This window comes from Antrostomus carolinensis, unplaced genomic scaffold (assembly GCF_000700745.2).
Source record: "Antrostomus carolinensis isolate BGI_N321 unplaced genomic scaffold, ASM70074v2 scaffold1662, whole genome shotgun sequence".
In the NCBI taxonomy this organism is placed as follows: Eukaryota; Metazoa; Chordata; class Aves; order Caprimulgiformes; family Caprimulgidae; genus Antrostomus; species Antrostomus carolinensis.
In genome coordinates, this window is record NW_010298767.1 from 29,134 (window position 1) to 42,580 (window position 13,447).

Below are 13,447 nucleotides of genomic sequence, written 5' to 3' on the forward strand. Positions count from 1 at the left end.
TCCTACCTAGTGTGTAGAGTGCTCGTGGATGAAAGGTGCTTTTATGTGAGCAGTAGTTCAGTACAGATTTCAGGACCGTTGTGTTGAGAGCTTGCCAGAAAATCTGCTTAACCTGTGAGATAAATTAAGATTGAAACCTGTTTCTTAAGGAGACATGCAGCTTAGAGAAAAATAAAGCTGTAAATGTTTTGCTTGTCCAAGCTCTGAATGGGTATTTGAATGCTGGATTCAGATGTCTGTTAGAAAGTCAGATGTTTTCCTCATTGTAGTGACCTTTTTACCTCACTGTGATTTAGAGGATTTTCCTTGCAGAAGGGTGAGAATCAGCTGTCCTTACAAGTTTGATGGTGAGGTACTCAGCTGTCTAGCAAGTAGAGATGAGGAAAAAAGATGGCTTTACTTGTCTTTCTGCAGTTAGGTTTAATTATTGGTCTAGTATTCCCATGATAAGGTGTGTACACTTGCTTTCTTGAATATCCTGTATTTTTGTGTGCTTAGTACCTATAATGTAGTTGCACTTTTTTTTGTGCAACACTGTGTATTGTAATATGTATGTTATTTCACTTCCCAGATAAAAGTTCTTTAAAAACTGAGAGGCATTAGTGCTTCCAAGACTTTTTTTGTGTGTGTGTGTGTGTCTTGAGAGAGGAAGAGGGTCAAGATTTGTGTTAAATTCTGTATGTATTTGTTATGCCTTGGTGAAATGAGGTTTACTTACTTTGAAAGATATTCACATCACTGTGGCAATATATATTGTGCTGCAGGTAGCAGAGGATGGTGCAGCTGTAGCAGGTAGAGAGAGGTCCTTTCCACCTTCCTCCATGTCTGGTCTTTTTTTTTCTAACCAGGCTATAATTCTACGGTCACATCATGGCACAGTTTCTCTCCAGTCCCCTCTCAGGTCATGTGCCAGGAACTGCATGTTCTTGCAAGGAGGGTAAGGGTAGGCTTGGGTATTTTTTGTTTGGTTGGTTGTTTTTGTTCGTTTGTTTATGTTTCGTTGTTGTTATTTTGGTTTGTTTTCTTCTTTTTTTTTTCCCTCCCCTCTGTTTCTGAGTTTTGCTATTTTGGCTTTGCTTATAGTGAAAGAAGAAAATGTGGAAAAAAAACAAAACAAAACAAACAAACAAACAAACAAACAAAAAAAAACAGAACAAAAGGTTAGGTAAGAATTTTCAATTAGATCTGCTTATTTTGGATAATATGGAGTGAATTCAGAGCTATGCCTTGTATGGCAAAATGCTGTATTTCAGGGTTTTTTTGGACAAGTTTAATATCTGGATACTCTTACTGAGTTTCTCATTTCATGTGAGCTCTCATCAGACAAAAAAATAAGATTTTGTCTTGGTTGTAATTCTCAAACTGTTTTGCTTAGTTATGAAGAAAACCCAACTTTTAGGTTAAGACTATGAACAAAGGCTCCTGAATACAATGATACACATTCACGTGTGTTTTGTCTGCTCCCACAAATGTGAAGACTTCAGTGGATAACTGAACAGAGAGGAAGAACAACACTGGTAATACTGGGTGGATCTTAGACTGAATATTATTGTGTGTAATTTTATGCCAATATATCCTCCTTTCAACCTTACTTTCTCTCTATATGCTTATTTTCTGTCACAGTAGAGCTTTTTCATTTACCAGTTATGACAGGTTGATGTAAAATCGTAGACTAGTAAAACAGCATTAGGAGAAAGTATACCAAAGTCTGTGTCTTAAAAGGGGTTAAGTGATGGTAATGATAATTTCACTTTGTGTGTAACTTAATTGGAAAACTCTTGCAGTGCAACTTCCTCTGCCTTTCATTTGCAACTTCGGGATAAAAAGCCCCTAAAATACCCCAAAACCCCCATAAAACCTGAGAAGAGACCCAGTACCAGTGGGTAATTTCATTGACTTTCAAAAGTCAAACGTAGATGAAAGTTTCCATGGTACTTTCTAAATTTCTTAAACTCCCAAAACGAATCATTTTCTGTCCTCTGAACTCAGCTGATTGGTATTTATTGGCTTTGCAGTAGCGCCTTTGATGATGTTATGAGGAAAGTGTTTTTATGTTGATGAGCTGGTCTGGAATGCATTCTTCTATGATATGGTCATTACAGGGTTTTTGTTAATAGCAAACTTTCAGTGCTCTTGCATCCTGTTACTATTTTGTCAAAACTTTTATATAGTATGTGGGAAGGTTCCACTTTTCATTTAGATTTTAATTATTTTATTCCTAGTCTCAAGCTGTCCTAAAACATCTGCTAATTTTTGTTGGCTGTTTGTTTTCCTCATTCTTCCTCAGAATTTTGGCTGTTGTTTATAGAAATCTCTTCTTAAATACATTTTTACTTTCAAGCAACTGAAAAAGTTATTTTTCTCTGTGTATTGGCTATGAAATTGAGTTGAATACATTAGAATCATGTTCAGCATATGTGAAAGCTTAATCCTCTTACTGACCTGAATTTGGATGTATTTAACATTACAGTAAAAAAGTCAACAGAAGATCTAGGTACGAAAACAGAGGTATCAAAGTTGCTCATCTTGTCTTAAATCCTGCAAGCTGTTTCCCAAATGTGTGCTTCAGCACGATGGAGATGTTTGGAATATTGGACAGTATGCAATAGAGAAAGAAAGTGTTAGACTCAAATACATTTGTGTTTAATTATTATATAATTCACTATTATCACACTGAAAGATTTTTAGATCGAATTTTCTTGTGCAAAGATTTTTTTGAAAAAAAACAATCAGACAAACACACAATACAAATGTTATTTAGATAAGTGGCAAATATTTTCCATGCCTGAGGCTTTCAATCTTGGCCTGCTATGTTGCTATGGTATAAAGTATGTCAGATGCTTCATGCTTAACATGAATTATATTTTCATTTAATTAAGGTGATAAGCACAAAGTTGTCAGAAAATGACTTGTAGATCTTTTGGGTTCTTTTACATACAAATGATAGAAATGTCTATGATGATGATTTTTCATTGTTGTGGTTTCCTTCTGCCCAATATTATTTCTTTAGTTTTTAGTCCTTTCTGAAAATCTTGCTTATCACAAGCATATTTCTTAGGAGATGGGGTGTTATTTCAAAACTTCATGCTTTTATTAAACTTAATGAGAAATCACTCTTGAGAACTAGATCAAGGATTCTTAGGCGTCAGATATACACCAAAAAGTAAATGAAGGTTTTATATCAATGAGGATTAATTTCCCACACTTAATATAAATAACAGAGTATTGTGTAACACTGAAGGATGTTTAACTATTACAACAACAAATATGCAAAAAAATTTGTTGTATTATCAACTTGACCAGGATATCATTGGAACAGAATTTCTTCAGTTAAGAATGGTTGTTGGTAGCACTGCCATTTTCCAAAAATAAGAAAATTAACTTAATGTTTATACATTTCTGGTGCAAAGAAATATAAGGAAGTAAAACACTCTTTTCTTTTTTTATTTTTTATTGTCAATCTCTTATTTCTGATGAAATTAACTTTTCACCAGGAATGTCTACCTTGTGCTCATACTCAGGACTTCTACTCAGCTGACAGCTCTAACTTTTTTTCCTTTTGTTAAAAAATTACTAATTTCATATAACATTACTCACCAAGGAAAATATTGATTCTAAATGGTATTGCTTTAATATAGAGTAATATCTGAAATGCTTGCTGATCAGTGATCTCAGTACTTATAAGAATTGAATGTGTATTATGTAGCTTTGGAATATTTCATCATTTTCCAGGTGTTGCTTGAAACCCTCATATGCCTGACACAAAATTTGTAATAGAACATTTTGACCATTTTGATTTTCTACTTGCAAATACAGATATATATTTTTGTTTCCCCTATTAAAACCTTAATAGAAATGCATGGTATCTACACTAATTTTAGCAAATACAGATATATATCTGTACATGAAGCCATTGCCTTCTTTTTAACATAATCTCTGGAGGAAATGGTAACTACACAGATGTGTATATATACAAGGAAGATCCCACTGAATAGTTTTTGAACTCAGAGGTGAATTTTAACAGTTTCACAGGGGAGCAGAGGTCTCCAAAGGTTGAAGTCCCTACAAGATTTATGAAAATAAGCAATAGGAGGAGAGGAAGAGGGAGAGAGACAGAGATGGCATTAATGCTCCCAGTGAGGAAGAGACTTTTTTGCACTCACCTTTTATTAGATATCAGAGTTCATATAGTGGAGACACAGATTTGTAGGAAACTAGACTGCATGAATTCTGTTGCTCATGGCATGGGTTGTTTGTTTCTCTCCCTTTGTTGTAATTGCCTGGCAATGAAGGGGTGGGTGGGGGGAATATTATTAGCCAATTGGTATTCTGTCAGTGCAGTATGGAAAAGTAGCATGCACTGACTATCTGAAATGTGAGGTTCCTATCATAATGATCTTTTTGTTTGGGAAGGGAATTGCTTGAATAAATAGCAGAAGGCAGAAAGCGTGCATGCATGGGAATAAATACTTCTCTGTCATTGCTCAGCAAGGCATAATAAAGGTGACTTTTTTTTTAATATTTTTTTTTTTTTTGCTGACTGAAAATCTGTACCGAATACTAAGAGCCAGTAGATGAGAGCAGGGTTAGTTTTCAGTATTAGAACAAAAAGTATTTTTCAGGTAGAATTTGAATGGTGGTTCTGTAGAGGCTTATGTGAACACCTCACAGATGGTGAAAAGCAGTTACACTAACAGAAAAAAAAGTCATTTTTTACAGTTAGTTTAGAAATAAGCAATGATTTGACTGCTCTGCTAAGCAAGAGTGGGACATCCTAGCAGATGAAGGTGTTTTCGGAGGTTTCAAAGTCATTTCACTCAGTTACTATCTTTCTTCAGATTTCTCAGCACTGTGTTCCCAGTCTGTGTTCTTGCATGCACAGTGGTTATATAGTTTAAGGTATGTTCCATCTAGCCACTCTGAGAATTATTAATTTAAGTTAAAGGACAGTTGGACATTACATGAAATGATGCTCATACCAAATACATTATCATACCAAATTTCATAGAGGAAAATAAAATTCTAAATAAATACTGTCAGACTGTTGCCTGAAAATGTCAGTGGAGTCTCAGGGAGTTAGCTGCCTGGGTTCCATAGAGGCCTTGAAAAATTATCAAACTCCATTTTTAGTAGGAGTTTTATAGTTTAAGAGTTTTATAGCAATGTGACAGTGAAAGATAAAATGTAGTTTATTGGGATCCTGCAGTTGCATGTGTTGCGTTGTAAATCACAAAATAACCTTCAATTTCTTAATGTAAACCTAAGATTTTTGATATGAAGGAGAAAAATTCACAAAACAGAAGGATGCTGCAGGAAGGGTGAAAGAATTGAGATCACTCATGTCCTAGATTTCCACACTGAGAGGGATCTTTTTAGTCAGACTGAGAAATGGTCTATATTCACTTCTGTACGTTCCCTTTTTTAAAATAAGATGGAAGAAAAAAACAAAGTGAGAAGTGCAGCACACTCTGCTAGATCTGTTCTGGAAAGGAAAAATCCTTTCTGTCCCAGCTTTGTCAGTCAGTATGACTGGAGCACGTGAGTTAGACCCTCTCACTGGGGACCTCAGAAACTTTACTATACCACTGAAAACACTCTCTTGTTTCCTGCCATTAATAGTATCCAAAGAAGATTTTTTTAAAAAAAAGTAAAGCAAACAAAAGAAGACTTTGCAAAAGCCAGATTACATACTGGGGAGGGAGTGGTGCCGTGGCACTTCTCCTGGACATCTTTCAAAAGTGCTGAAGGTGCCTGAAGGCATTAGAGTAATGTGATGTAAGTAATGTGTAATAATGTGAATTCAGAAATGGTGGTCATACCTCTGCTGCTTCCTTCTTGAGGAACAGATCCAGCACCCAAAGCCTTATATCACAGCCTCAGATTTCCAGCTTCCCCATCATGCTGTCATAAAATACCTGACACAATTTTTGTAAATCTCTTTCATAAAAAAAAATTTGGATTTATCATCCCTATTGGACTGCTTGGAAGATAGTCCTGTCACTTCATTCTTCCAGTGTTTAGAACTCTCTGTTAATTTCCAATCTAACCATAGCCAGGACCAGTAAATATCCAATAGTTTTGTAGCTGCCCAGTACTGAAAGAAAGAAATGCCACTTGAGACACCTTTGAAGTGTATAGTGCCTCGTGGACCAAAGTTACTCAAATAATGGCATGTAATTGAGGTGAGAATTAGATTTGAGTCCCACCAGTGTCTGATTTACATGATGTAAGTACAGATCTTTCATACAGTCGTTCTGTCAGCATTCAACAGGTTTTCTTTAAGGTCTCAGCCCAACTCCCACCAGTGCCCTTCCTCCTCAGTATTACACAGTACCAGTTCCTTCCTTCCTGGCTCAGGTAACCTTCTCTAGGTCTTCCCTAACTCCTGGTAAAGTGCCTGTGCCTGAATTCTCTGAAGTATTTGTCTGCTGTTGCTTCTGTGTAGTCTGTCTCCTTGTGACAGCTTCTCCTTCATCTGTAGGTTTATTCATCTGATACCTTCTGGTTTGTCTTTTCCATCTATCTAGGGGATGAAAATATAAACTGTTCTTATTTTCTCAAAGCAAAGCCTCAACAAGATGAAATTTTGTATGGGAAGTCAGAAATAGATCTGGATTTTTTTTGTTTGATTTTTTTTTTTTTTTGAGTCCCAGATGGGTTTACATGGTAACTAAATTTGGGTGACTGTACTTTCTTGTGGATGCTTTCTTGCCCCTTGTATTAAGTTCTTATTCCTACAGAAACACTAGTGGTTGCTTGGTTGCATGATGAACTGTTTGGGAAGAGTTGATTCAATAGAAATTAATGCTAGTTTTCCACGGGATGGGAATAGTTCTGGGAAGCTGAATGTGGGAGGAAGGGAAGCTGAGACTGCAGCAGGCTGGACTCGATGCATAAGGTGAAAAGAAGCGTGTCCCTTTCTGCCATCTGGTTGCCTTGTACAGAGTAATTATCTGCCTTACTTCTGAAGTTTTCTTTCAGCACGTCTCATGTCTCTGTTGCATTATTCTCTTTGCATTTCATTGTCTCATTTCCGTTTTGGCTGAATACCTCATGGTGTGACTTTTCAATCTCCTATTATTTATTATAGCTACCTGCCTTTTGACCTGCTCCAGCCCTAGTTATCCAGGTTCCTGCATACTCAGAATGCTGTTCCGTTCTTTCTGTACCCTAAAATTACAAAGACTTATTTTAATTACAGCCTAGTAATTTTGGACTCTTCTTTTAGCTAATTTACCTCCCACCTTCTGGCAGATCAGAATTTTCCTCATGTGTTGGAAATACTTTAGATAGTTTTTGCTTCTAATTATTTTTCTTTGTGCATCTCTTGTTCCCTACAGTAAGGGCACATTTTCTGTAGTTTTTGTTATAAGGATATCTGTCTCCTATTATAAGCAAGGTCTATGTCTCCTATTATAAGGAATATCTTAGGTTTTTTTCTACTCTGGTTTTCTCCAAGATTTGAAAATAAACTTTATCCTATACTTACTCCTGTTTATAGATCTATTCCTTTACTTTTTAACTCCTAACTTGTTGTTCTGTTATTGCAACTAGCTGTTTGGGAATATAGGTCAGAATGATGCCTGTACAAAATAAAAGTGCACTGAATACTGTAATACTGAATAGGTTATGTGACGAAGCCATGCAGGAGGTTTGCTTCCTGTTGCCACTTTGCCTCTTAATAGCCATCACTTTTTCATTACAATACTTCTCTATAAAGCTGAAGTATATGTTCTCAACTGCTTAAGGTTTGTTTGCTTTTTGATTTTTATCCTCTCTGTAATGATAGGGGACTTTTAGTGCTGAGGAGAAATGCTGTACATTAGTACTTTATCAGCATTCTTCTCATAACAAATCCTACACTGAAACTGAAACACAGCTATTCTAACTTTTAAGAAGAAAATTAAATCTATCCTAGCAAAACCAGGATAGAGGCATAGTCTTGTTTGGGTACTGTCTATGATAACTTTGTTCTAAAAGCAGCAGAGCTCCATTGCAGCAGGGGAAGGTGTCTCTAGAAGAGCAATATTGGGAAAAGAACAAGAGAACGGCTTTGCATTAAAGAGGATCTGCATAGTCTCCCCTAGGTCTGGAGTGAGCATGAGTTGAGCATTTTGCAGCAGTAAAACAGTGTGGAAACTTTTTGATGGTGTGTGTTCAGAACAGGTTTGGCCTGAGAAGTCCTTATAAATGATGCACCAAAAAACCTATACTGTAGGATGCCCCATGTGAATATAATAGGATGTCCCATGAATATCATATGTAAAGATTTACAGTGCTTGCCTTCATTTGAGCCCCTGAAATCAACTCAGGTGCAATTGACAACAGTGATTAAATAAGAAAACATTTGATATTTTATTACCCAACATGTATTTCGTTTTATGTTTTTCTCTCCTTAATTCCATCCCTTGAATAAAAATCTCTCTTTCTCTCTTTCTCCCTCCTCCCCGCCCCCCTTTTTTATAAACAAAGTAATTTTGTAACTATTGTAACTTTACAGAAAAGGCTGAACACATGAATTACAAGTACAGAAATAAAAATTAAAAGAACTACAAATGGAGGTGTTTGAGAAACCTCACTTAATAGAAAAAGCTCATGGGTCATGGAAAGGAAATTGTCTCGGTGTTCTTGATAATCTGTTTCGAATTAAGATTGCTTGAGGATGGCAGTATGATAGTTTACAATGTATGAACAATGCAAATGTACTGCTTGGTTTTTAGTTCAATAATAATAATTATTGAAGTCGCAAAACTACTTGAATCTGGTATGTGTTCTGATTTTGACACTCTTCCTGTAGCTTCAGCGACTTCACCTTAAGTCTTTTTAAAATGATAGCTGCAATCTCCACAATTTTATATCAGTTAAAGTATTTTGGTCAAGTTAGCACCTGGTGTTCCAGTGCTTCCATTCATCAATGCTTTGATTTGAAATTTTATTGTTTATATAAGTGGACTAACATGGACTATAATTATTTCCAAGCAATTTGATCTTAATTGCAAATTAATGAAGTGATAATTGCACATGGCAGCTTCTAGGTGAAGAACACAGTAGTGGTGCTACCTTTATCATGCAATTCGTACATCTACATTTAACTGTGTAATCATGTTGGATAAGAAACCTCTGAAAAAAAACTGCAATGAGACTTGGTCAGAAAAATAACATCTGTTGTGGAGATGTTTTAAATTCTGCAAGTTCCTGGTTTTGTTTCAGTCTCCCACTGGACATGTAAAATATGTTGAACTGATTAGAAATTATATGGAAGAGATAATAAGGAGATCACTTACGAGTCAGTGTGTGCTGCTTTAAATGTCCATAAAAGTATGTTTCATTAGATAATCTTATCTAGTTTCATCCAGTTGTTGTAAGTGAATTTGTATTTGTCCAGGTAAACCCTGTAGTTAAATAGGTACATCCAGCTTCATGGGAGGCAGTTATGGCATCTGAATGGCTTTTTGCAGCAGGATTAGATTATTGGCTCAGGGGCTGTGATTGCACCCAGACATCTGTCAGAGGAGTGTCCTCCACTCAGTGTTGGGGACTTGGCAGAGGCTGGGAGCCAGGGTCCAGCTGCCTCTTATGCAGTCAAGAGCTCGTCCTTGTATGATGGGCTGCTGCCACGTGGCACCCAGCTCTCAAGTGGCCGCGAGCTCAAGTGTAGTAACTTTGACTCCGAAAATCCCTGTACTTGTTGCTGGCTTTGGCAATGTAGTGTATTATGGCTTGCTGCAGCATTTCAGCTGCTGTATATACATCCAAGATTGTGTTTTTAACTCTGCTGAACTAGTCAGGAAGAGATAAAACTTGTGTATAGTCAGATCTGTAAACTGAAATGAACAAATAAACTTAGTTTCAATTAAAGGAAAGAGTATTTATGCTGCTTTTATCTGCTGGTTTAATAACATGATTTAAAAATCACATCTTCAGTGGTGCATGGACAATTTCATTGTGCAGACCAGCTCTTGGTCATATCAAAACTTCCTGAAGTCAGTTGGTTGGGACTGAGAACTCTCAGATGTTACTCTGATGTGGCTTTTTTCTTTTTTTTTTTTTTCCTTTTCTTTCTTTGTATATGTGTGTGTGATGCATATATTGTGAAACCAAGAGACCATAGAGATGCTTAACACTTCTGCACCTCAGTTTCTTTGTCGGTGTAGTGGGAATAGTACTTTCCTCTCCTAATAATTGCTCTGCGGTATGCTAAGTTCCTGCAGCAGAAAGTGTTTATGAAAAATGAGTAATTTTTAGACTGAGATCTTAAATGTAATGTTGATGTGACTTAATTTTTGAGAGAAGATGTTTTTTTTCTGGTAGAAGTTGTTCTTTGTCTCCCTTCCCCAAGAGTGGCAATGATTTCTCACAACGTACTTAATTCTGTCTACTTCACCTCTCCAGTTTTGTACCATGCAGCAGCTCTGTTTGGAGCTCTGCTGCTCCCCAGCTGCACTGTGGTTTATTTCAGAGGTGATGTAGGTGGGTGACAGCAAAGCGAGGATTTCGGTAGCTGCTGTGCTACCATATGCTCTATTAGTATGTGCTTCATTATCATGATAGGAGTTTACCTCTTTTATTTGTGTAATTAACTTTTAAGCATAGAAGAGAAGATGATAGGGCTCACGGGGATCTTACCACTGTGTGTAAATGCCTGATGGTGGGGTATATAGAATATGGAGCCAGGCTCTTCTCTCTGGTGCCCAGTGAAAGGCCAAGAGGCAATGGGTATGATCAGAAATACAGGAAATTCCGTTTAAACATAAGGACCAACCTTTTTCCTCTGAGTACGATCAAACATTGGCATAGATTGCACAGAGAGGCTGTGAAGTCTTCATCCTTGGAGATGTTCAAAAGCCTGACTGGACTGGATCCTGAACAACCTGCCCTGGCTGACCCTGCATAAGGGGTTGGGCTAGAAGATCTAGGAGGGTTTCTTTCAACTTCCATGGTGTTGTGATTCTGTAACAGGTGTTGTTCGTTGTAATGAGTTTTGATTCTAGCGTTTTAGTGGTGAGGCTTTTCGTTTTGTGTTTTAAGAGTGGGACTATAGAACAGCTGCAGTTTTTGTATGGATAAAAGCGGAAGAATGATGACCTTAAAAAACAAAGCAAAAAAAAATTCGTCCCAGTCATCTATTCAAGGAAAAGGGAAGAAAGATGCAACTTAAGTCACTTAGTTGTGTATGGTAAATGACTAACAGTAAATATTTACTTTACATACCCCTTAGGATTTCTTTTTTCCTATGATTGGTAAATATTCCTCTCTGGTAAGTGTGTCTTCAGAACTCAGAAATTGCACGAGTAGTTCACGAACAGGAAGCCCATTTCTTCCCTGTCTGGGTCAAGTAAGTTTGTCAGCTGATGGCTGATGTAAAAACCAGTGGTGGCTACATATTCTTCAAAAATCATTTTAACATCATAGTCTATATAGACCACAGAAGAATTAAGTAACCATGATACTTAAGGTAAGATGGTGGTAATTTTTAATAACTCTGGAAACTGGGCTAAGCTAGACTTTGTCTAAAGGAAATATATCCCAAGCAAAATCAATTGTCATGCTTTGAATAAATTTGAAGCTGTAACATTTTATTATGACTATATGGAATTTCAGTGGGAGTCATTGGCTTTTGTTTGTAAGATTTTAGATCTTGTCTAGTCTTTGAAATACAACTTGATTCTAACAGTGAAAATAAGGTGGTGTCCTAGCAAACCTCTTCTGCTTGAGGTGAGTGTGGTTGTAGTAAGGACATGTTGGGATTGAAAGGACAGCACTGAATATAGTTTTAAGAAATCACAGGTTTTGAATAATGTGGAACAGCTGTAGGATCTCTGTCATGCCACCTTGACATCGTAAAAACTGACTTCTTAATGGGGAATTCTGTGTTCATTTCAGATGTTTATATGTTTTAATAGGAACAAAGTAAGTGCAAGTTTGACCAGACTTTATTATAGTCTATTTTATAGACATGTCCAAGCAAAGTGATTTTTGCCTTTTCACAGCTTTTGTCTCTAAATGTGATTTTTATTGGTATAATAATTAATCTTAAAATATTTCCTTTTTTCTTTCCCTCTCCAGTGGGAAGAGATTAGTGGCGTTGATGAGCATTATACTCCAATCAGAACTTACCAAGTGTGCAATGTTATGGATCACAGCCAAAACAATTGGCTGCGAACAAACTGGATTCCACGCAATTCAGCTCAGAAGATATATGTGGAGCTCAAGTTTACCTTGAGAGACTGTAATAGTATCCCTCTAGTTCTGGGCACTTGCAAAGAGACCTTCAATCTGTATTACATGGAGTCTGATGATGACCACTTGGTAAAGTTCAGAGAACATCAGTTTACAAAGATCGACACCATTGCGGCTGATGAAAGCTTCACCCAGATGGATCTTGGGGACCGAATTCTCAAGCTGAATACAGAAGTGCGTGAGGTGGGGCCTATCAGCAGGAAAGGCTTTTACTTGGCTTTTCAAGATGTAGGTGCGTGTGTTGCCTTAGTCTCGGTGCGAGTGTACTTCAAAAAGTGCCCTTTCACCGTCAAGAACCTCGCCATGTTTCCAGATACAGTACCCATGGACTCCCAGTCACTGGTGGAGGTGCGGGGTTCTTGTGTCAATCATTCCAAGGAGGAAGAGCCACCCAAGATGTATTGCAGTACGGAAGGAGAATGGCTAGTGCCCATAGGGAAGTGCTTGTGTAATGCTGGCTATGAAGAAAGAGGCTTTGCGTGCCAAGGTAACAATGCCCTCCGTGTCCATAGTTCAGTTATTAACAGGGGCTTCACTTTATGTCTCTGCTCTGTCTATTGGGTCATGCTCATTTTCTCTGTGTTCTTGAGAGAAATAAATTAGTTCATAAAATCACCATGAAAATGGGGTTTATTTAATCTGTGTAAATAATGTAATTTGCTAAAAATATTTGACAAGGGTCAACAATTGATTTTTCATTAATACAGTACGTAGCAAATCTAGCCTCTCTTACCACTCTTGGACTTCTTTTCAGCAGATTATAGTTTTCTGAAATGTATTGTTCGTGTCAAAATATTTAATTTCTTTTTTTCTGAGTGTGATTTTTCTTTTTTAAACTTTACGACTTGATGTATAATTTTTGCTGCTGAGCTGTGTTGATTAATCAGGATTGTTTAGGAAAAAAAACAGGTAGCATTGTTTCAGGTAGCATAGTTCCTAAATGCAGATACATTTGGAAAATGAATATTTGAACTTCAGAACTGCATTTTCATGAATACTTGTCTATTTAACTAAAAATATTTTTCTCCAAACTTTTGTTTTCTGCAAACTGTGGTTTTGTGAATGCTCCCAAGAACAAGACTACACCAGGGGTTTTGAGTTTTTTCCAGAAATGATCTTTTAAACATTAGAGAAATGCATATTTACTTAATTTTATTATCAGCCAAAATGATGATGGTCTACATTTTGCATTTATAAAAGTACCTTT

General features: G+C 36.8%; 1 protein-coding gene across 1 annotated transcript in view; it reads left to right on the forward strand.

Annotated features, from left to right (window-relative positions):
* Positions 1 to 12,727, forward strand: part of LOC104520752 (ephrin type-A receptor 3-like) — a gene marked incomplete at its 3' end in the record, with an annotated part of 31,127 nt that extends 18,400 nt beyond the window's left edge. The window contains exon 2 of the mRNA XM_029083635.1: positions 12,067 to 12,727. Coding sequence (XP_028939468.1) covers positions 12,067 to 12,727 — 661 coding nt within the window. The remainder of the gene's footprint in view (positions 1 to 12,066) is intronic.
* Between the last annotated feature and the right edge of the window lie 720 nt (positions 12,728 to 13,447).